Below are 22,377 nucleotides of genomic sequence, written 5' to 3' on the forward strand. Positions count from 1 at the left end.
GCCTAACACTCTGCCTGCTCACAGACAGGAGATAGACCAGGGCGTTACATGAGAAAGTTGTCACAAATACTATATCCCAGTAACTGAGTCAAAAGTTAAATAACTCCACTGAATGTTTTAACTAGCAGTACTTTTGTATGTTGGTTTGAGACCCAAGACACCCAGTTATTTCCTTGCCACAGTCCCCTTTGGCATGATCACATGGTGCCTTGAAGACATTAAGGCATCGCCTTCTCTAAAGCTGATTTGAAACAATGTTTTTTGTGAAAAACGATATACAAATAAAAATGACTTGACTTTGCAAATCATTCATTTCTGTTGGCCAAAATCCATTTTCCATTTCTGCATTTTCATAAATGTTTTTGTGTTTCTGTATTGTTTTACTGTTTTTAATTGTCACTGAAAGGCTTGAAATAGCCTATAATGCATTTTAAATACAGATGTGTTGTGGAAGATGGCTTTTTTTTAACTTTAGAAAGCATATTTCTAAAAAGGAATTAGTCTCAAATCAGGGTCAACAAATACAGGTTCTCACTAATGATAAATCATACAATTTAGTGCGACAACATGCCCCGCAAATAGGGGTGAACGTGTGCACTGCCTATTTTCCTGGGCAATAACAGTAGAATTGTTGGAAGGTTTTTCTGTCAAAACTTTACTTTGTCTATACAGAAATTGTCTTTCAAAATTAAACGTGCTTTGAGTAATATTAACTTAAGTAACTTTCGTCATCTCCCCAAAGACATTTACTCATTTTAATGAAAGTGTTGATGTGTGTGTAATTCAGACTGAACAGAACCTGTCCATGTATTGTACTGGATGAAAACTGACCTCTTTTTGATTTGGTTTTGCAAGAATTAGTTATTAAATGTGTAAAGTTGAACTTTATAAAGAGTAAAGTCAAACAATCTTTTTGATTGTTTGATGCTCAATTCCAAAAGCAGACAAACTGTACGCATCGAAAGCATTTTATTGTACAACATTTGTCATTTAAATATGCTCTATATCAATAGAACAAAATAAATCATGAAAATGTACGAGTTCTTCAACTCATGCAAGAATACTGTAGAAAAATATTTCGACAACCCATTTTTTTTATTTTTTTGCGAAGGAATATTCATTCAAGATTAGCATTAATTGGACAATTCCATAATTCATGAATCCCATCTGGGAAAACTGCGACTTGTTTTTTTGGTCACTTGCATTGAAATAAATGACGGAGTCCTCAAAAAAGACCGAATGTAATGGAATACGATCTAATTCACCCAATTAAGGGACATTTTTTTTATATAAAGTTGTAGTTGTGTTGGGAATAAGTCCCGTGCCTCATAACGGAAAGCTAAAACGTGCGCTTTCGGTGCGCAATAACGCATCAGAGAAACACCATGAACGTAATGAATATATTTGGACTAGATAAGGAACAGTTGTGTCGGGAATAGGGAATAACGGGAATGAGCAACATATTTTAACGCGTGCGTTCGGTGGAATCCTGCGCAATTACGCTTACAGAAACACCGTCGCAACTCAACGAGACACTCGGGGAGATTGTTTTGACGGACTCTCTTACTGTGACGAAATGTTTTAGACATCTGAAAGCGACCAGTAAAACATATACCGTATGGAGACAGATGCGTTTCCCATCAATAGTATGATGCTGCGGAAAACAATGAACAATAATTTATCCGTTTAAACGACTCATATATTTCAATACACTTATTTCAGTTACTGCCGTTTAAATGATATCGTCCTCCAACTCAAACCGTTTTCCGGGATGTTGTCTCTTCTCCTCCGTGCGACTTTTGGCGACGTTGTCCAGAAGCTCAACTAGGATGCTGGCTTGATCGCAGCCATCCCAGTCCTCGCATAGTCTCTTGCCGGGATGCTGACGTTTTTCCAGGTCCAACCGGTCTCCCGGTGTCCGCTCGCTCTCGTTTAGTTCGCGCTTGCCGGGATGTTGACGTTTCTGGAGCAGCATGAGGTACCGTTTCCCCGGGTGCTGCCGTTTGGACAGCTCGCTCTGGGGCGTCGGGGTTTCCATCATCTGATCCAGTGACGGGCGTTTTCCGGGATGCTGTCTCTTCTGGAGGGAAGCGTCGTCTTCATAGTCCGCGTCCTCGCGTTTACCGGGATGCTGTCGCTTGCCCGGGTGTTGTCTCTTCTCCATCCACTCCGGCTGGGATAGCAACTGTTCCCCTGCAGGTGGAAAACAAATCACAATTTATGATGAAGAATCAAACATTCCTTAAATTGAAAAAAAAAAAAAAAAAAAATGGAGAAAAGGCAGAAAAATGTTTTGTCAGGCAACCTAAAATGGTTACTTTATTTGGTAATATATATAAATTAACTTGTTTTAACCAAGTCAAAAATATTTAATATGATCGAATATGTTTGCAGATGAGGCAGGATTAGCTACCTTTTGTTTCTTCACTGTTTAGTTTAAGTATTAATAATAAAATAAAGGTTAATTATAATAAAATGTAATATATTTAAATAAAATAGAATAAAAGGTCATTACAAAAGAAGTAATATCTCCTAATATTTGACCATTTATTGGCTAGTAATAAATGGTAGAGAATGATATTTGTGTCCACTGATATTTTTATATTATATAGGCTAGGCTATATATATATATTCACACTTCTCTACTTAAGCTTCTTAGCTCTCTAAAGAGTAGCATATACATGTATATAATAATATTAATTGCATCATAATCATTTTCATTATTATTTGAAATATACACAATGCATTTGAATTTTTTTATTTTAGCCTAGTCTATTAATCGTTTCTGCATGATCATCAGACACTTTTTACCACAACTAATCTATACTGAAAACATAAATATCAGTTACATGCAACATGTCTGTCATTTTAACGTTAAAAGACTGTTAAAATGCTACAGAAATAAACAATAACTGTAAAATATACAGTAAAAAATGTCGTATATTTTAAAAGACAATACAGTAGTTTTTACAATAAAATGTTGTAAAAATGATCTTTTTGTAAAAGTGTGATTTTCCTGGATAATTAATGGTAAAACATTGCATTATGTTAAACAAGAGCATGCGTGTACTTTTAACAGTAAATTTTTGTTAAAATTACAGTAAAAACAATAATCAGCGTTCCCAGAATTCCCTGCATGACCCATCATATTTGATGATATTTGATGGGAATAGTTCTGTTTCTTCTTATTTGTAATATCAGTTATGTGCATTGGGGTGTTCTGTGTTATAGTTCATGTTTACTGTATTATTTTAATTTCACATGTGTTATCCTGATGGTGTTTAGTGTTTGTGTGAGTGACACTGAGCGCTGTCTCTACATGTTTATTGATCATTACTCCTGGAACAGACACTATTGATGAACGTCATGTCCTCATGTGCCCTTCTGTCATTTTTACTGTGATTAACAATACATTAGAAAGTGAAAAGAAGATTTTGACAGTTTCAGAAGGTTAAAATCAAGCTTATTAAGGTTTTTTTTACTGTAAATGTAAGTTTTTTTTTTTTTTTTTTTTTTTTTTTACAGTGCCATTGTGGTCATGTAAATTACAACAGTTTTACACTGTAAAAATGTGCAGGTTGTTCTGAGAATTTGTTTACATCTTTACTGTATTTTTACATAATTATTCTGGCAACCACAGCAGCATTTTACTTTTTGTAAAAACAACAGGATTTTTACAATGTGGAACAATTTTTGAGGCTCTCTATAGAATTGCATTTAAATGTAAATATAACTTAAATAATATATAAATAGCATCATAATATCATCATCGTCGTTATCATTTTTACAATACCCTTAAAGCAAATGTTTGATTAAAGTCTAATGATTAGTTTTACTGTGTCAAATGCATACATAAAGTAATAATTCAAATCGGTTCTGTATAGGCTATTAGTTATGATCAAAAAGAATCTGTATAATAAATTGTCTAAAATGTACAAAAGTGTGTTAAAACACTCTTGAACAGAGTGTCTTCTGGTCCCGTGTCTTCTAGCTCATGTATAAGTGTATTGTGACTCGTTTATGAAAGTGAATGTGAGCAGACACCGTTGTCGTTGTTTTCATTGTCCTGCAGCTGTGTGAGAATGGAGCGGATGAGCAGACCCTCTGCGCGCTGGAAGAGCTCATCCAGAGACGGGTCACCCTCAGCCGGCACACTCTGACACCGCATCACCGTCAGAAAGGCCAAGATGATCATCAAACACGCCGCCCTCATGGCAGTCTCTGTCCTGACACCAAAATAAACATCAGATCATATAATACAAGAACATTTGCACTCTTGGATAAGGGCATTTGCCCAAATAGCTACACACACAGAGAGCACATCAAAATCATCAACATCAAACATTTTCAAACACAATAAGTACGATATACCAAACTGTGGCAAAACACCAGGTCAAATACCAGGGTAAGACCAGTAAATATAGTTAATAAAGTAACTCGCATCATTGTCTTACCTGCAGTGGGTGGTTTATTCACTTGCAGCCTGTTGATAATGTGACGATAAAGTGACGATATATCAGCTCGCCAGTGAAATGCAGCTGTCCTCGATCCGTGATGATCCCGTTCAGGTCCGAGGTTAGTCGTGTGAAGCGTGAAAGTGGCATGAACTTTTTATAGGTGCTCTCCACCCCCGTCACGGCGAGCTTCTAACGTCATGTCAGAGGACTTCATCAGTTTGATGTCACGCCTGCAGTGCGCATTTCACCCTGAGGGGGGCAGTATGCTGCTGCTACGCCTGCTGCAGGTGCGGAGATTGAGTCCATTCATAAAACTGACAGCAGCAGACTACAGGTGCATGCAAACATGCAACGTATTATGGTGGTGCATACTTCTGTTAATTTTGTCATTGCATACTGCAAACCTGAGAAAGTAATCTGATACCAATTTTTAGATATGTAATTGGACATTTGTAGTGGATTAATTTTTTGAGTATCTTACCCAACACTGATATGGTTTCACATAATATTTGTAATAACAGTAGGCAATATACTGTGTATTCAGTTAGCAGTGAGCTAGTTATCAATTCAAAACACAGCAAACATGGTAAAACTCTAGTAATTTTGTTAATAGTGACAAACCTTCAGCAACTGAAGTTTTACTTGTTTGTATGTTAAATATCACTTTGTTTATGTAACGTTCTGGGTGAGCATGTCTCAGTGTTACGTCATTCCCTTTTTTGAAGACAGCCTAAAAGAGATTCTTTCAGAATCACAAAGAGGCATACTAATGGGCCCAGAATGGAAAGACGAGCTAGATCTTATTCTTAAAAGCAAACATCATTCTGCAGGACTTCCTCTAAACCACACTGAATTCATTATGCACAGCTCTCATCATTTGAAACTCTCCACAAACTCTTGTACAGTCGCCCAGCTGATGGTAGAATGGCAGCGAGGGAATCTCTGTGTAATGGAATAAATCAGGCATCTTTATGCGCTGTCACGTCCAATACTTCCACTGTCAATACCAATCATTTCATATGTACAGGGGGGAAACGAAGAGGAGAAGAAAAAAAACAGCATTTAAATGTATAAGTTAAAAATTTAGGAGGACTATACTTTGAATTAGATCTATCTATCTATCTATCTATCTATCTATCTATCTATCTATCTATCTATCTATCTATCTGTCTGTCTGTCTGTCTGTCTGTCTGTCTGTCTATCTATCTGTCTGTCTGTCTGTCTGTCTGTCTATCTATCTATCTATCTATCGTCTGTCTGTCTGTCTGTCTATCGTCTGTCTGTTTGTCTGTCTGTCTGTCTATCTATCTATTGTCTGTCTGTCTGTCTATCTATCTATTGTCTGTCTGTCTGTCTATCATCGTCTGTCTATCTGTCTGTCTGTCTGTCATCATCTGTCTATCTGTCTGTCTGTCTGTCTGTGTGCCTGAGATATAATAGGCTCATAGTGTTGATAAACGTTTCTTTTTCTAGTTCCCTTCCGAGGGAACTCGCACTGCGTCGTTGAAAACGACTCTTTGGGGAACACTCCTTAGCGTGCGCCTCTGAATTATGAATGAAACTATTCCAATCTTGATTGGTGTTGCGTCATGACGTAACGTGACGGCATAACCGGACGCATAAAAGTGACGCCGGTACATACACACACATTAGCTTTCGCTCTTCAGCAAGCGCTCTATGTTGAAATTGTTTGTCTTATTTGGTGTTGTTTGTCTGATTTAAAAATATTATGGCCACCGAACAGTTCAAGAAGTGCGTGCACCCCTGCCCTCGTTTCATTACGTGTAGGGACACGCACGCTTTATGTGTGAACTGTTTGGGAGCGCAGCACGCACAGGCAGCTCTCGAGGGATCTGCCTGTGAAAGTTGTGAAGCATTACCCATGAGAGTGCTGCGCTCCCGGTTGGCGTGCTTTGATGAGCACGGTCAGGCTCGCGTTCCCCGCGGTTTTGGTCCCGCGTCTGTTGAGGCAGCGCGGCGATTGAAATCGCGGGGTTCGCAGCGGGATTTTGCAGATGAGAATGAGACTGCTGCGGCACGTTCTCATCCTTCGTTTGAGGATCCCGAGCCTACTGTGAGTGGTGCGAAGCCCGCGTTGTGGCTTCTTCTGCCCATGATCAGGTCCCGTTGCTTGAGCTCACTGCTTCCGAGGAAGTGGATATGCTCAGCATCGATGCGGACGACCGTGAGCCAAGCACGCCAGTTTTTGGCCAAGCTTATGAGGAGCTGATTGAGGTTGTGACGCGTGCCGTGGCCAGACTGAATATCAGCTGGCCACAAAATGAGCAGGGAACGCAAGTTGAAAGCAAATTAGACGTGCGTTTCCTGCGGCACAGATCACAACCTCAGCGCCGGGGTTTGCCGTTTTTCCCCGATCTCCACAAAGATATCTAAAACGAGATCGTGGGGTAAACCGCATTCGTCCCGTATCTCCAGCCCCAGTGTTTGATTACAGACGATGTTTTGGGGGCACGGGATATGGGCTAAAACCCCGGCGCTGCCTAGTAAGCCCTGCAGAGATACATCTGCTTTAATAAGTAGGGCTTACATGGCCGCACACAATCGGTGTTGGTTTCCCGCCGTCTCTGACGTTTCGGGCCACATCAATTTCCAGCGAACGCACACCGTGCCATTCGTGTAAAAAAAAAAATAAAAAATAATAAAAAAAAAACCCAACAAGCATCAATTGTGGTCACAAGAACCGTATCGACTAAATCCTGCCGGTTTCCCGCTTCAGGAAGTTGGGAACAGTGCTCGAAAAACACCCAAGACCAGCCTCGAGAGGCTGGTTCCCTTAGTTGAAGCTTCGGGAAAGAGGTCCTACCGAGGTGGTAGAACCTCGGAGGGCTGTCGCAGCAGAGTCCTCAGGAAATCGGTGTCGGTTCCCGCCGTCTCTGACGCTTCGGGCCACATCAATTTCCAGCGAACGCACACCGTGCCGTTCGCGTCAAAAAATAAAAAACACACATCAATTGTGGTCACAAGGACTGTATCGACTAAATCCTGCCGGTATCTCGCTTCAGGAAGTCGAGAACAGTGCTCGAAAAACACCCAAGAGGCTGGTTCCCTTAGTAGATTTTGTAGAGGCATGGAATCATCTTCCCAACATATCTGCATGGGTCCTGCATATAATAAAATCAGGGTACAGACTGCAGTTCGGGCACCGCCCCCCCCCCCAAATTCTCTGGGGTGGTGCAGACTACAGTGGTTCCGGAGCAGGCTCAGGTGATGGAACAAGAAGTGCAATCTCTGCTGCTGAAGGAGGCCATAGAACGTGTTCCTCATTCAGACAGGGAGTCCGGTCTTTACAGCCGGTACTTTATAGTTCCAAAAAGGATGGGGGTTGAGGCCGATTTTAGATCTCAGAGTTTTGAACCGGCCTTTGAGGAGGTTCAGGTTCAAAATGCTTACCATTCCTGTCATCGTGAGTCAGATCAGATCCGAGGACTGGTTTGTCACGATAGATCTAAAAGACGCCTATTTTCATGTACCCATCCTTTCATGTCACAGGAGGTTCCTGAGGTTCGCTCGGGGCTAAGCTTACCAATATCGGGTTCTTCCGTTCGCCTAGCACTCTCTCCCGCACATTCACCAAATGTATGGATGCAGCTCCTGCTCCTCTGAGACTTCAGGGCATCCGCATACTGAATTTTATCGATGACTTGCTCATTCTGGCCCAGTCTCGAGAAATGGCGGTTCGGCATCGAGATGTCGTCCTTGGCCATATTCGAAGTTTGGGGTTGAGACTCAACACAAAAAGAGTGTGTTACAACCATCCCAGTGCACAACGTTTCTGGGTGTTGTGTGGGACTCGGTTACGATGCAGGCACGCATGTCTCCTGCACGTATCGAGTCCGTTCTGGCGATGGTGTCCGGGTTAAAACTAGGCCAGGCCATCACTGTAAAGCAGTTTCAAAGACTGCTGGGCCTCATGGCAGCGGCATCCAACATTATACCTTTGGGCCTTCTACACACGAGGCCCCTCCAGTGGTGGCTGAAAGCCAAGGGGTTTTCCCCCAAGGGGAATCCATTTCGTATAATAAGAGTAACGCGCAGATGCCTTCGTTCTCTGCTAATATGGAAGAAACCTTGGTTCCTGTCCCTAGGGCCAGTGTTGGGAGCGTCATTTTGCCGGAAAACCGTTTCGACAGACGCCTCCCTCACTGGCTGGGGCGCGGTCATGGATGGCCGCTTTGCCAGGGGTCTGTGGCAGGACCATCATCATTCTTGGCACATAAACTGTCTAGAGATGTTGGCTGTGTTCAGGGCTCTGAGGAGCTTCCTTCCAGACATTTAAGGTTACCATGTCCTAGTACGTTCGGACAATACATCAGTGGTAGCTTATCTGAACCAACAAGGGGGACTCGGATCGCGCCCTCTGTGCAGACTGGCGCATCAGATAATTCTTTGGTCCCAAGGGAAAATACTGTCTATCAGAGCAATGTATGTTCCGGGGTTCAGAATCAGGGAGCAGACATCCTGTCGAGGCAGGGGCTGAGGCCCGGGGAATGGAGACTTCATCCAGAGGTGGTGAAGTCGATAGGGGACAAATTTGGACCATCGGAAGTGGATCTATCCGCGTCTCGAGGGACGTCCCACTGTCCACTTTGGTTCTTCCTCTCACATCCAGCCCAACTGGGGTTGGATGCCATGGTACAGGCCTGGCCGAGGCCTCGCCTGTACGCATTTCCCCCGATCGCTCTGCTCCCGGGAGTCCTGGAAAGGGTCCGCCAAGAGGGCATCAGTCTACTTCTGGTTGCCCCGATGTGGCCGGCCCAAGTATGGTTCTCAGACATAATTTCACTCCTGATAGCTCCGCCACGGCAGATTCCTCTGAGGAGGGATCTGTTGTCTCAGGCAGGGGGCACAGTTTTCCACCCTCGTCCAGAGCTGTGGAAACTGTGGGTCTGGCCCCTGAGGGGGTTCAGTACCTAAATGCTGGTCTATCAGCGGGGGTGGTTGAAACCATACTTGGCTCTAGGGCTCGTCTACTAGGAGATTATATGGCCTCGAGTGGAATGTGTTCTCCACTTGGTGTAGAGAACATGAATTAGATCCAGTTAACTGCCCGGTGGCTTCAGTTCTGGAGTTTCTTCAAAATCGTTTCTCTGCGGGTCTCTCCCCTTCCACACTTAAGGTGTACGTGGCTGCCATTTCGGCTTTCCATGCACCACTGAGTGATGGGCCTCTGGGGAGGCACCAGCTGGTCATTCGTTTTCTCCGTGGTACATGGAGGATGAGACCGACAACCAGGTCCAGGGTTCCTGCCTGGGACCTGGCGGTGGTTCTCGAAGGGTTATCCCTGGCCCCCTTCGGACCCCTTCAGTCGGCTTCGCCCAAGGACCTGACGTTCAAGATGGCTTTTCTCTTAGCTATTACCTCTCTAAAGAGGGTGGGAGATCTTCAAGCCCTGGCAGTAACACCAGCTTGCTTGGAGTTTGACCCTGGCGGAGTTAAAGCCATTCTGCACCCGAGACCTGGCTATGTGCCTAAGGTGCCTTCTAACGCGGCACGGTCTACGGTCCTGCAGGCTTTTCATCCTCCACCTCATGTGTCGGCAGAAGAAGAGAGGCTCCATTTGCTCTGCCCTGTCAGAGCTTTGGGCATTTACCTCGAGAGGTCCTCTTCTTGGAGGAGGTCGGACCAACTGTTAGTGTGTTTTGGGTCACCTAAGAAGGGGCTCCCTGCCTTGAAACAAACCATTAGTAATTGGATTGTTCAGGCTATTATCTCGGCCTACAGGTGCGCAATTTGCCTTCACCTTTGGCCATAAGGGCTCATTCAACTAGAGGCATGGCGTCCTCTAGGGCTCTCTTATCGGGAGTGCCCCTCCAGGAGATCTGTGAGGCAGCCGGTTGGGCTACCCCGCACACTTTCATCAGGTTTTATAGTCTGCACCTCCCTAGTACGCCTGGCGCACGTGTGCTCTCGTCCTAGTTGAGTGCCTGAGTTCAGTTTCACTCTAGGGCAGGCCTTTTTTCGGTGCGTGGCCTAGTGGGCATTCGTTCCCCAAAGAGTCGTTTTCAACGACGCAGTGCGAAGTTCCCTCGGAAGGGAACGTCTCGGGTTATGACTATAACCCTTGTTCCCTGAGAAGGGAACGAGACACTGCGTCGTCCTGCCACGCCCCTCAATGCCTGAGAGCGGCTTGCTTCATCGCTAGGCTAATGTGTGTGTGTACCGGCGTCACTTTTATGCGTCCGGTTATGCCGTCACATGTTACGTCATGACGCAACACCAATCAAGATTGGAATAGTTTCATTCATAATTCAGAGGCGCACGCTAAGGAGTGTTCCCCAAAGAGTCGTTTTCAACGACGCAGTGTCTCGTTCCCTTCTCAGGGAACAAGGGTTATAGTCATAACCCAAGACGTTCAACATGTTTGCTACCAGTTCATTCTGGCTTTTTTATTTTTACACCTACTCTTTAAATCTGTGCCTTTTTGTTTTGTGAAATACAGTCATCCTTTTGTGTCCATAAAGGATCAGTTCACACATGAAGCCACACACAGACTATCATTTATAACAGTGCAAATTAGCTGACATGGAAATTTGACCTGAAAGGTCATGCTGAAGCCACTGTCAGGCTATAATTGAACGTGAACAAACACATAAACTATGTTTAAGAACTCAGAACTTCAGCTTATTTATTTCAACAGAATTCAAGGGGAAACAAAACCTACTGGTTGGGAGGAGAAAACATTATGATCAGTGATTGTTGTATGCTCTTTTCTTTTTGTATTTAATCATTTAGTCTCACAGAATAACTTGCGGATATAAAAACCATCTATCTATTTTTCTAATAGTTTGCCGTGGGAGTGTGTATTCCTGTGTGTGCATGTAAATATCCTCTGGCAGCAAGACATAGTGGTCTAATAAACACAGAAACAAGATAATAATGTGAACTCTCATCTTTTTTGCTCCAAAATACACCACTGTGATGCAGGGAGAGGTACTGATGCTGAATGTTCACTGATAATGGGTTGGATTTGGGTAAAGAATTAATTTCTTAACATAATTTGTACAATAGTACTTTACAGGGTTGATCTAATCTGTGTTTCCTATTCAAATGCTCGTCAAAGAATTCACAGATGTTTAATCATATCAACTATGGAGAAGGTTTGTGTTTGGAGAAGCAGGCTCGTTTAAATGTTCCCTGTGAGCTGACAGTGATGGTGAGTTCTGCACATGCACCAGTAAACTCTGCAGTAGTATTAGAAGATTGATCGGATCAACCTCAAGCACTTTATATTCATTAAAGTGTAAATGCCAACAGAAGGGAAAACATCTGTCTTTCTTCAGAGAATTTCTGACATTCTTAAGAAAAATACTTAAAGACAAAGAAGAAATATTAAGTGTTAACTAGAAAAGGAAATTTCATCAATACAAATTTTTGAAGGCCTTAACTGTATAGACAGATAAATGGATGGATGGATGGAAAGAAAGACAAATGGTAGACGGATGGTGGATGGATAGACAGACAGACAGCTAGACAGACAGACCGACAGATAGACAGATGGACGGATGCAGGGGCGGTTCTTGGATTTCATCTTTAGGGGGGGCTTAGCCCTCAATGAGGATGTGAAGCAAGAGACCATTGCCAAGTGGTGCCACTTTATAAATCGGGACCACTATATACTATATATTACTATATAATATAGTGATGTCAAATGTGCCGTACTTTGGTCCCAAGTTGATACCAACATTTTATAAATGTAATAATACCAGTCTTTCTGCAGTATGTATCTCAATTTGGTGCACTTGTACTCTTTGACTGACAGATGACTGTCTGTATGTGTGTGCTAGAGAAGGGCAGATTGATAATAATGTAGAAGATTTGGGATATTCAACTGGAGTCACATGGAGAACTTTTATAATGCTTTTATGTCCTTTTTGGAACTTAAATAATTGTGTTTCATAATATGGAGACATTCTTCAGTTATCTTAAAGGGGTCATGACATGGGGATTACATTTTTCAAGTATAAATTCAAGCATATACAAACAGTTATAACTTCAAGACAGTGATCCTGTGCTTTCTTTTAATTGTGCTGATATTTTTATAATTATTTTTTATTTTAGTAAACATGACACAATATAAGATTAATATTACATGAAATGAGATGGATAATCTCATTAAAAGAAAGGTTGAGCCAGATGGCTGCTCTCCAATTGCTCTTGCAGTGTGTTCATGACACATGTGACCATGACGTTGTGCAGGTGCAGATGAAAAATCAAACAGAATTTGTAACCACCATGCACTGCTTCAAGACAAAGTCAAACACACCACAAAGACATTATGTCTTTTCCCACTTTGCACACAGGCGATGAAGTGAGTCAATCAGAACAGTGGGTGGTTACAGAGAAGCCTTAAAGGGGAAACATCAGCAAAAGTTTTTTAAACAGAGGGTCAAAAACAGGATAGAAAATGCATTTGGCAAGTATTAGGATAGTATTTCTAAATGATGACTGTTTTTGGTGAGAAATACCCCCCATTACTATCAATAAATGTGAGCCTCGAGGGAAAATAAATCATGCCATAACCCTTTAATTACTGTTCTGAAGATGGAAATAGTTATGGTGTTTTGGAATGATATAAGGGTGATTCAATAATGTAATGAATACTACTGAATTGTGGGCACTGGGCAATATGGCAAAGGGTTCTTAGTTGTGAGAACACTAGAAATTGTTCACTATATTATTGATCATTTCTTACCTGGCTCTAACTCTCTGTCTCATGTGACCCCTTCAGTCCGTCTACCTCTTTCTCCAATTGTTGGCTCTCCCTTTCCTCCAGCATTTACGTCTTAAAAAAGCTGTATATATCCATCTATAAAAAGTAAACATGTCTTTGAATGATGTTTGTGGTCTGTCTAATGTGTGTGTGTGTGTGTGTGTGTGTGTGTGTGTGTGTGTGTGTGTGTGTGTGTGTGTGTGTGTGTGTGTGTGTGTGTGTGTGTGTGTGTGTGAGCACTGCGCTACAGACAGAAATTTAATTTGTATAGGTTAAATTCAGGTATTGTGAATGCCACTGCCAAATTTCACAACAGCACAAATGTAAACATTATAATCTTGTTAGCCATCATATAATTATTATTAGCCAGTATTACTTTTAGCTAGCTAAAGACAAAAAAAAATTTGACTTTGTATTCAAGAAATGTGTAATTTATGACAGTCAACTAAAAACTCAATTGCTTCAGTTTGCAAAGCATGGCCAAGCAATCTTGAATTATAATTAATTAAAAATAATCATAACTACCATTGAGAGGGCAACTTTCCTTAGACATTGTAGGCATTGAATACATTGATGCAGGATAGCAAACAAGTCAAAAATAGTCAGAAAATACGTTCATTGCGGCATTCTTCCTGATTAATGTTTGCCGCCTCCGGCTGCATCTATGTATGACATACATGCATATCATTATTATTTAAAAATAACCCAAATAAAAGAAAGAAAAGTAGATTAAAAAAATCTACTTTTCAAATAAGTTTTGAATTGATAGTTTGATAGTTGATAGTTTATATTTAGGCTGAAGCCCACCTAAAAAGGGCCTAGAACCACCACAGGCCAGATGGATCCATGGATGGATGGACGGATGGAAGGATTGATGGAAGGATTGATGGAAGGATTGATGGAAGGAAGGATGGATGGATGAACAGACAGACAGACAGACATGCAGACAGACAGATAGATAGATTTCACATTTCAGTTGGATCAGGAACTTTCTTGCAAACAGACACCAGCAAGTTAAACTAGGAAACCACACGTCCTCCACCTTGATACTCAACACTGGAGCGCCACAAGGCTGTGTTCTAAACCCTGCTCTCTATATATTTTTCACATATGATTGTTCTGCAACTTACTCTACTAACACCATTGTCAAGTTTGCAGATGACACAACTCTGGTGGGGCTGATAACTGACAACGAGGAGACAGCCTACAAGCAGGAAGTGAAACACTTGGTAGAGTGGTGTTCTGGTAACAATCTTGTCCTTAACCCTTCAAAAACAAAATAACTCATAGTAGATTTCAGGAAGACTTGGAAATCCACTCATTCTGCCTTCTACATAAATGGAGAGGAGGTGGGAAGGGCGGAGAGTATCAATTTTCTGGGAATCTACATCACACAAGATTTGACATGGTCCCTGAATACATCACATTTAGTGAAGAGGGCCCAAAAAAGACTTTTTCCTACGGAAGTTAAAAACGGCCCACTTGCCAACCAAGTTACTCGTTAACCAAGTTCATTTTTATCGCAGTACCATGGCGAGTAGTCTTTGCTACTGCATGACAGTGTGGCATACCAGCTGGACTGATGCTGACCGACAGGACGTGACATGCGTAGTGAAGGCAGCACAGCGGGTCATTGGATTCATGCTCACAAGCCTGGATGAGTTACATTCAAACAGACTCCTTAAGAAGGCTAGGAGCATTTACAAAGATCCAACTTATCCGGGACACCAACTGTTTGAGCTGTTGCCATCGGGAATGCGGTTCAGAACAGTGGCAACACAGACAAATAGACTGAAAAACAGCTTTTTTCCACAAGATGTAAATACCTTAAACTCCTGTAGATCTGTTATTGGGGGGAGCACCTCCACCTGTGCTGCTATAGATCAACCCCATCCATCACATACTTACTACTGTAGGACCGATCTGTGATGAAATACTCATTTTGTTGCATGTCCTGCTACATTGTGTAATGCCCCAAATTGCAAATATATGTTTTTAAAGGCACTTTCTGTGCATTTTTCTATAAGTATAGGCACTTTGTGTGAGCTATTTGGAGGAGATGATGCTACTCCACATTTAATCGTAAAAGCAATGACAATAAATAAATAAATCAATAGATACACAGATGTATCTGTGGATGGACAGACAGACAGACAGAGAGATAGAAAGAAAGAAAGAAAGATGGACGGAAAGAGAGATGGATGGACAGCGGACGGACGGAACGGACATACAGACAGACAGATAGACAGTCTGACCGATGGACAGACGGATGGAGATAGATGTGCTACAGTGATTTTATCATGAGTAAGAGGTGTTTTGATTGCTTTGTTTTGAACTAATGCGCTGGACGTTGTATTCTGCTGATGGGGATCCAGTCCAATCTACATTTAAATTGTATAAAGTGTACAAAAGATTTAAGACTATATTTAATATCAAACTTGGATCTGCTTATGAGGCTTTTTAGCCATGATTTATTCAATTGGGAGTCTTGTCATGTATCTAAGAATCTCATCAGTCACTCTGTAGGCCTCCACACATGCTGAGATTTTGCTCAAGAAGCCTGATACTTTCTGGCATTATTTTACAGACATTCTCCCTCAACCCACACAGCTTATAATGGACTGCCATAATAAAACTGCACATACAAAACATGTGACAGCTCTATGTCCTCCAGCAAAACATCTCAACACACTAAAACTCACAATAAATGTTGTATACTGCTTTGCTGTCTGAAAACTTAGTTGGTTGTTATTTTTGCAAAGCTACAGAAATGTAACATTTCATTCAACAAATAAATTCCAAGAAGGAAAGATCTAGGCACATCATACACATAGACTTCTGCTTCTTTGACATTCAAATAAACATACAATTAAAACCGATCCACCCAGTCACGGTGTGTTTCATTTGTAAGGGTCAGAGATTGGGTGGAATAATTATAAAAAGGGAGAAGATAGAATTGGAAGTTTTGATACCTTTGGAGAGCTTTAGTTTCACAGTTCCCAGAAAGTTTGCAGACATCACCAAACACTCCACACACATTAGATATGTAGGGACAAGCGGAGACAGCTCAACTAAAACTGCCCCGGCTGACTGACTAACCATGTACGAGCTGACAGACACTCACTCGGCCTGAGCTGCTTGTTATCCAGGAGCCGTTTCTCAGAAACTCTCCTACAAAATAAATAAAGCCAGTGCTTGTGTTAACACAGACATGAAGTGTATGCCATTGACACTGCCCTCATGAGAGCCTGCCAGTTTCCTGTTATTTTTGCTGACACTTCACTGACAGAGGTCATCATGGCAATATGTGATTGACACCTGCAAGGCGGGGTCTGGATGCTGTTTGCGCAGAGGTCAGGGGGTCATGCGTTGTGACATGAATGTCTTCACCACAGACATCCCAAAGTGAGTCGTGACTGGACCACAGAGGTGCTGCAACTTTCAAAGAGAAAGAACTGGAAAGCAAACGAGTTCGAGTATACACGTTTGTGTAAGAATGGATATAGAAGATAGGATACCAGAAAAGACTTTCAAACAAACAATTACCTGTTTAGCTTTGACTTTTATGTCACATTTCAAACAACTATTAGGCAGCAAAAAATGTAGTTGTGTGGTATGGTTCTGCAATTGTACTTCAGAGATATGAAGGCATCCATGTGCCCTGATCTTCTCACCTGTTTTGTTTTCCAATCTAAAATTGACCTCTGGACAAAGACTATCAAGTTGACTCTTGAGACAACAGGCCCAAATACTCACCCCAGACTAGTACATAAGCACGTAACCTCTCACATGAACTCAAACACACTGCTTTACAGCCCTGATGATTAGCACACACACACATAAAAGATTTTGTCTGTGTGTGTAAGCATCTCACCCATCAGCAATTGCTCTCTATTCTAGTAGGAAGCACAGGGGTTGTCTCCATGGCAACAGCATAGACACAGGGGTACTGGTTGCTAAGATGTTGCTAATACTTGTTTCTTTAGGGATAGCACTTCCAATTCTTTGTGAAGGGCCCTGATGTCTAACCCAAGGGGGGTTAAAACGTACATTTTGCCTTGAATTTGATTTGATCACTTTCATGTAAATCTGAGCTTTTTCCACAACGAACAAGAGAACATTATGTTGACCGCTATGTATTCCGTTGCACGTGTCAAATTGACATCCACATGCCATCACTTCCCCAGGTTAACGTCATACATGTACATGGCCATCCACGTGATGTAAAAGAAAACAGGACACATCAGACCAGACGACCTTCTCTAAGGTCCAGTTCAAACACTCGCATGCCCATTGTTGGTGCTTTCGACAGTGGACGGGGTCCTCATGGGCACTCTGACCTGTCTGAGGCTACGCAAGCCTATACGCAGCAGGATGCGATGCACTGTGTGTTTTGACACATTCCTCCCGTAACCATCCTTAAAATGTCGGTTTGGGCCAGACGGGACAGACTTTGTTTCCCTCATGCACTGATGAACTTTAGGCTCCCAACACTCTGTCGCCGGTTTGTGGTTTGTCCCTCCTCGGACCACCGTTGGTAGGTACTCGCCACTGCTGACCGGGATCACCCCACAAGCCTTGCTATTTCAGAGATGCTCTGACCCAGTCATCTGGCCATAACAATCTGGCCCTTGTCGAAGTCGCTCAGGTCTTTACTCCAGCCCATTTCTCCTGCATTGTTCGCTTATCATCTAATATACTCAGACATTGACATGTTTCCTTGTTAGGAGATGATCAATGTTATTTGCTTCACTTGTGAGTGGTCATAATGTTTTGGCTCAACTGTGTAATTCTGTGGCATTGTTGCACTGGGTAGCCCTGCCAACTGTGAAATCTCAATGGGCAAATATCTTTTGGGGAGAACTTGACAGAGAGAAGAACTTGCTCGCCGGCTCCCAGACGCGCTGTCGCCTGGTTCTCAACTGCTCTTCTGCCCTCTGGCGGATGGCAACTCACGCTTCTCTAGGTGGATGGCAGCGAGTCCTCCAGCCGCTCCTCACCTTCTCGGCAGATGGCCGCTACTGCTCCCCTGGCAGATGGCTGCTTCGAAGACTCTGTGACAGTGCATCCCTCCTCCCTTCAGAAGAAAACTACTGGCTAGTGGCATGGATATTTTTTGTTATTGCCAACTGTTCGACCTATCCTAAGAGACATATGGCCACCTTAGATCTTAAAGCTGGAGCCAGACCTGCCTGTGATTACCATATAATTTCGAAGAATTTCACCTGCAGAGCTGGAGTCATGGCCTGCAATTCTCAAGTTGATATTTTGTTGTTTGATTAAACATTCTTAACTGAGTTATTACATGCATATGGTAATCACAGGCAGGTCTGGCTCCAGCTCTAAGATCTAAGGTGGGCCAAAGGTCTCTTAGGGTAGGCCGGACACTCTTATTTACATATTTCAATATGAATATTAAAGTTTATTATTCACCACACATTAATGTCTGTATTGCTATAATGTCAACACTTAATATCCCAAATTTAAGAGGTGAAACTCTCTCAATGAATGGCACATGATTATCTTTATATTACAATTTACAGCCTCACTGGATAATTAATCTAAACCGTAATATAGTATGCTCTCAATAAAACTGTTAACTAAAAACAGAAAACACAATGCAACAATTACAATAATAAACATTTTCATTGATAGTTTCTTTGGCAGTAAAGTTACACTCAATTATTTTATTTTTTTCAAGATTTATGCATTTAAATTTAGTTACTAAATGTCATCAAATTGAACTGAATAATCTATGATCAAATAATAAAGAATAACTATTTTTATATAACTAATAAAATATTTTAAGTTTTATTATTTTAATTTTGTTAAACATTACACAATCAATCTAACATAATTTTGTTATTAAATTGGAATACATAAATCTTAAAAATACAAAACAAAATGTTTGTGTATAATGGAAAGATTGTTACACACAAACATAATAAATAAATATGTCCATCATTGTGCTATGAAATGTGGGTATAAAAGGAGTGACGCAGCAAACCACATTCAGATTTCTTCTTTGTAGCCGAGCAGACACATTCACTGAGCTGAATTCTTCCTGCCATTCCATTCATCTCTCCTCTGACAAAAGCTGCTGATTCTACGGTGCATTACAGCGGTTCTCCCCCTCACACACTACGGTTGTGTCAAGCAACACCCCTGGGTGCTTCAGCAGTGCAGCAGAGCCCTTCCGTGTATGTATATATATATGTATATAAATATCAATAAAATAGTTTATATTTCTCTAAAAGAGTGGCACAAACGAAAACGTATTTTTCAAGATGCCCTTTCATTTGTGTGTAATTTCTGGTTGCGGTCGATTTCTCTCCGCTTCTGACGGCCACGATCGCTGCCTTACGTGCCTGGGTGCTACCCACGTGGAGTGGGTAGTTTATGCCCTCATTGCGAAGACATGACCATGGCTAAGTTGCGGTCGCAAGCCTTCGTAAGAGGGCAAGCCACCCCAGTGGCTCCTCAACTCGGTCGTTCTACCTACGGGTACGAGGCGGGTTCGGTTAGCACTGGGGGTGACATGGGGACATAAATGAGACCCTTTCCGCTGGAAAGTTGAGTGCTCATGGCCACGCTCCGCCCCCCATTAATTTCTTCCCGGAGGTAGATGAAGAGCTCACGCGTTCGTGGCAGGCACCTTTCTCTGCCCTCCGAGCGACGAAGGTCATGGTGCGAGCACTCGGGCAGGCGATGTCCACCCTGGTGGTCCAGGAACGCCACATTTGGCTCAAACTGGTTGAGTCGCGAGAGGCTGGCAAGGTTCGCTTCCTTAACGCCCCCATCTCCCAGGTTGGGCTGTTTGGTGACACCATTGGAGACTTTGGCATACAGCTTATCCTGTACCTGTAGAGCCACAGACACCGTCTACTCATCGCCCCGGACGTCCCCCTGCGGCGGCAACACCAGCATCGCCACAGCCCGCCCACCCCGGGGCCGGCCTCGGTTTGGAGCTACCCGCAGTCCCCAGATGCCACCGACCAAGAACCCCAAGAAGGCTTCGAAGTGCCCCTGAGACGGGCAGCCCCGGGACTCAGGAAACTGCACTACAGGAACTAGTAAGCAGATGACTTCCTCCCCCGCTGGAGGGTCGGGTGGAGAATCCTTGTTTTCATTCGACTTTTGTTTTACCACATTTTACATAAAAGGGCAGTTTCCTCATTCCCTGGGCTCTATTTCTAATCTCTATTTCTAGTTATCATGACCGCCGGCCACTGGCTCTCTTTGGCAGGTGTGGCGCCCCGGAGCCGGGTCCCATGCTTCCGCACGCTTAGCCATGGCACAAACCCGCACCCAATGTGATGGTCTCCACGGACTTCGAGGACGAAGATCTTCCTCCCCCATCCCAGGCTGTTCCGGGAGTGGTCACAAGTAGCCAGGTAAATGCTTTGATGTCTCTAGACTCAGCACCTCGGGCTCTGCCCCGTCGCGAGGCCCCGTTCACTGGTACATCCAATGCGGTAGTCCCTTTGGTCCCTCTCGAACGGAGCTTGGGGGCGTGACTTGCGCTCCCCAACACGTTGCGTTGCGCGTTGAAATCTTGGATCTGCGAGTTCTGAACCAGGCCTTGCACAGACTCCTGTTTAAGATGCTCACACAGAGATGCATTTTAGCGAGCGTCCGGCATCACGATTGGTTCGCGCTGGTAGACCTGAAGGATGCATACTTTCATGTCTCGCTTCTTCATCGACAAAGACACTTTCTCCGGTTTGCCTTCGAGGGTCAGGCATACCAGTACAAAGGCCTCCCCTTCGGCCTGTCCTTGTCCCCTCGTGCCTTCACGAAACTCGAAGAGGCAGCCCTTGCCCCGCTAAGGGAAGTGGGCATCCGCATCCTCAACTATCTCGATGACCGGCTAATCCTAGCTCACTCGCGGGACTTGTTGTGTGCACACAGTGATCTGATGCTCAGGCACCTCAGCCGTTTGAGGCTTCAGGTCAACTGGGAAAAGAGCAAGCTCACCCTGGTTCAGAGCATCTCTTTTCTCAGTATGGAGTCAGATTCGATGTCAGCACGCCTCGCCAACGAGCGTGCACAGTCGGTGCTGCACTGTCTGCATGCGTTCAGACAGAAAAGAAATCCTTTCAGAGGCTCCTGGGGCATATGGCATCCTCACGCCGCTTGGGTTGATGCATATGAGACCACTTCAGCACTGGCTACAGACCCGAGTCGAGAGGCGAGCATGGTGCCACGGCACATACCGCGTTTTCGTCACGCAGGCTTGTCGCCGTCTATTCAGCCCCTGGTCAGACCTAGCATTCCTATGGGCAGGTGTTCCCCTAGGCCAGGTCTCCAGGCACGTCGTGGTTGCAACAGATGCATCCCAGCGTGGCTGGGGTGCCTTGTGCAACAAGCACTCAGTCGCCGGCCCTTGGACCGGCCCACGACTGTCAACTGCCTCGAGTTGCTGGTGGTACTACTTGCCCTGAGGAGGCTATAGCGTTGATCCAGGGTAAACGTGTTTCAAAACTTTTGATCGGTAGTGTACATTACTTTAAATTGTCATAAAGTGGCTAAAACAGCTTCTTTTACTTATAATGTCACATTAGTTCATGTTTTACATGAACAGTCTTGAGCTTCCTCATATTTAAATAGTCCTCTAAGCGCTTCCCATGGTGGTGTGACCGATATCTGAATAATCGCAAACAGTATGCTGCTGCTCAGCTGTTTCGAACTTCCTTTTGGTTCTGAGCGAAGACCGAAGAACTCTGTGAGTATGCCGGGCCTTTAACAGTTAAACATCCATCTGGAGACTGCTGAAATGCCACTGCTGTCCTAAAACTGCTACTGACCTCAGACGTCCCACACACACACATCATAGTCGCTGGCCCTTTTCTGTGCGTATGGACATGACGTGAACACGCATATGGTAATCAGTTTTAATGCCACAAATGCTGCTGATTGAGTATAACCTGAATTGAACCTGGACTATCGTTCATCCGTCACAATCGACGAGGACGACGAATGTCATCCATCATCGATGGGTGCGCAGATGTCTGGTCAGTCTAATCTGCACTTGGAAAAGTCTGTTGCAGTGGGGGCAAGGAAGCCTTATGGGTTGCTGGCTTGGGATTTCCTGGTAGCTAGCATCTTCATGGCATCATTGGTCCTTTTCCACTCAAAAGCGGCTACGCCAGAGGAAACTTGTCTCCACCAAGCTGACTGGTCAGTAGG

At 43.4% G+C, this 22,377-nt stretch overlaps 1 protein-coding gene across 2 annotated transcripts; it reads right to left on the minus strand.

Annotated features, from left to right (window-relative positions):
• Positions 1-960: 960 nt before the first annotated feature.
• trh (thyrotropin-releasing hormone) lies at positions 961-4,575 on the minus strand. 2 transcript variants are annotated; one of them, XM_052093855.1, is made up of 3 exons: positions 4,455-4,575; positions 4,045-4,226; positions 961-2,193 (listed from the first exon to the last, which is right to left on the minus strand). In XM_052093855.1, the coding sequence occupies exons 2-3, from the start codon at positions 4,211-4,213 to the stop codon at positions 1,733-1,735; spliced, it is 630 nt and encodes a 209-aa protein (XP_051949815.1). In that variant the 5' UTR covers positions 4,214-4,226; positions 4,455-4,575; the 3' UTR covers positions 961-1,732. The 2 variants fall into 2 exon arrangements, with proteins under 2 accessions (XP_051949815.1, XP_051949816.1); XM_052093856.1 differs by having other exon boundaries at positions 4,045-4,221; positions 4,455-4,569.
• Between the last annotated feature and the right edge of the window lie 17,802 nt (positions 4,576-22,377).

Source organism: Xyrauchen texanus, chromosome 27 (genome assembly GCF_025860055.1).
Source record: "Xyrauchen texanus isolate HMW12.3.18 chromosome 27, RBS_HiC_50CHRs, whole genome shotgun sequence".
Taxonomy (NCBI): Eukaryota; Metazoa; Chordata; class Actinopteri; order Cypriniformes; family Catostomidae; genus Xyrauchen; species Xyrauchen texanus.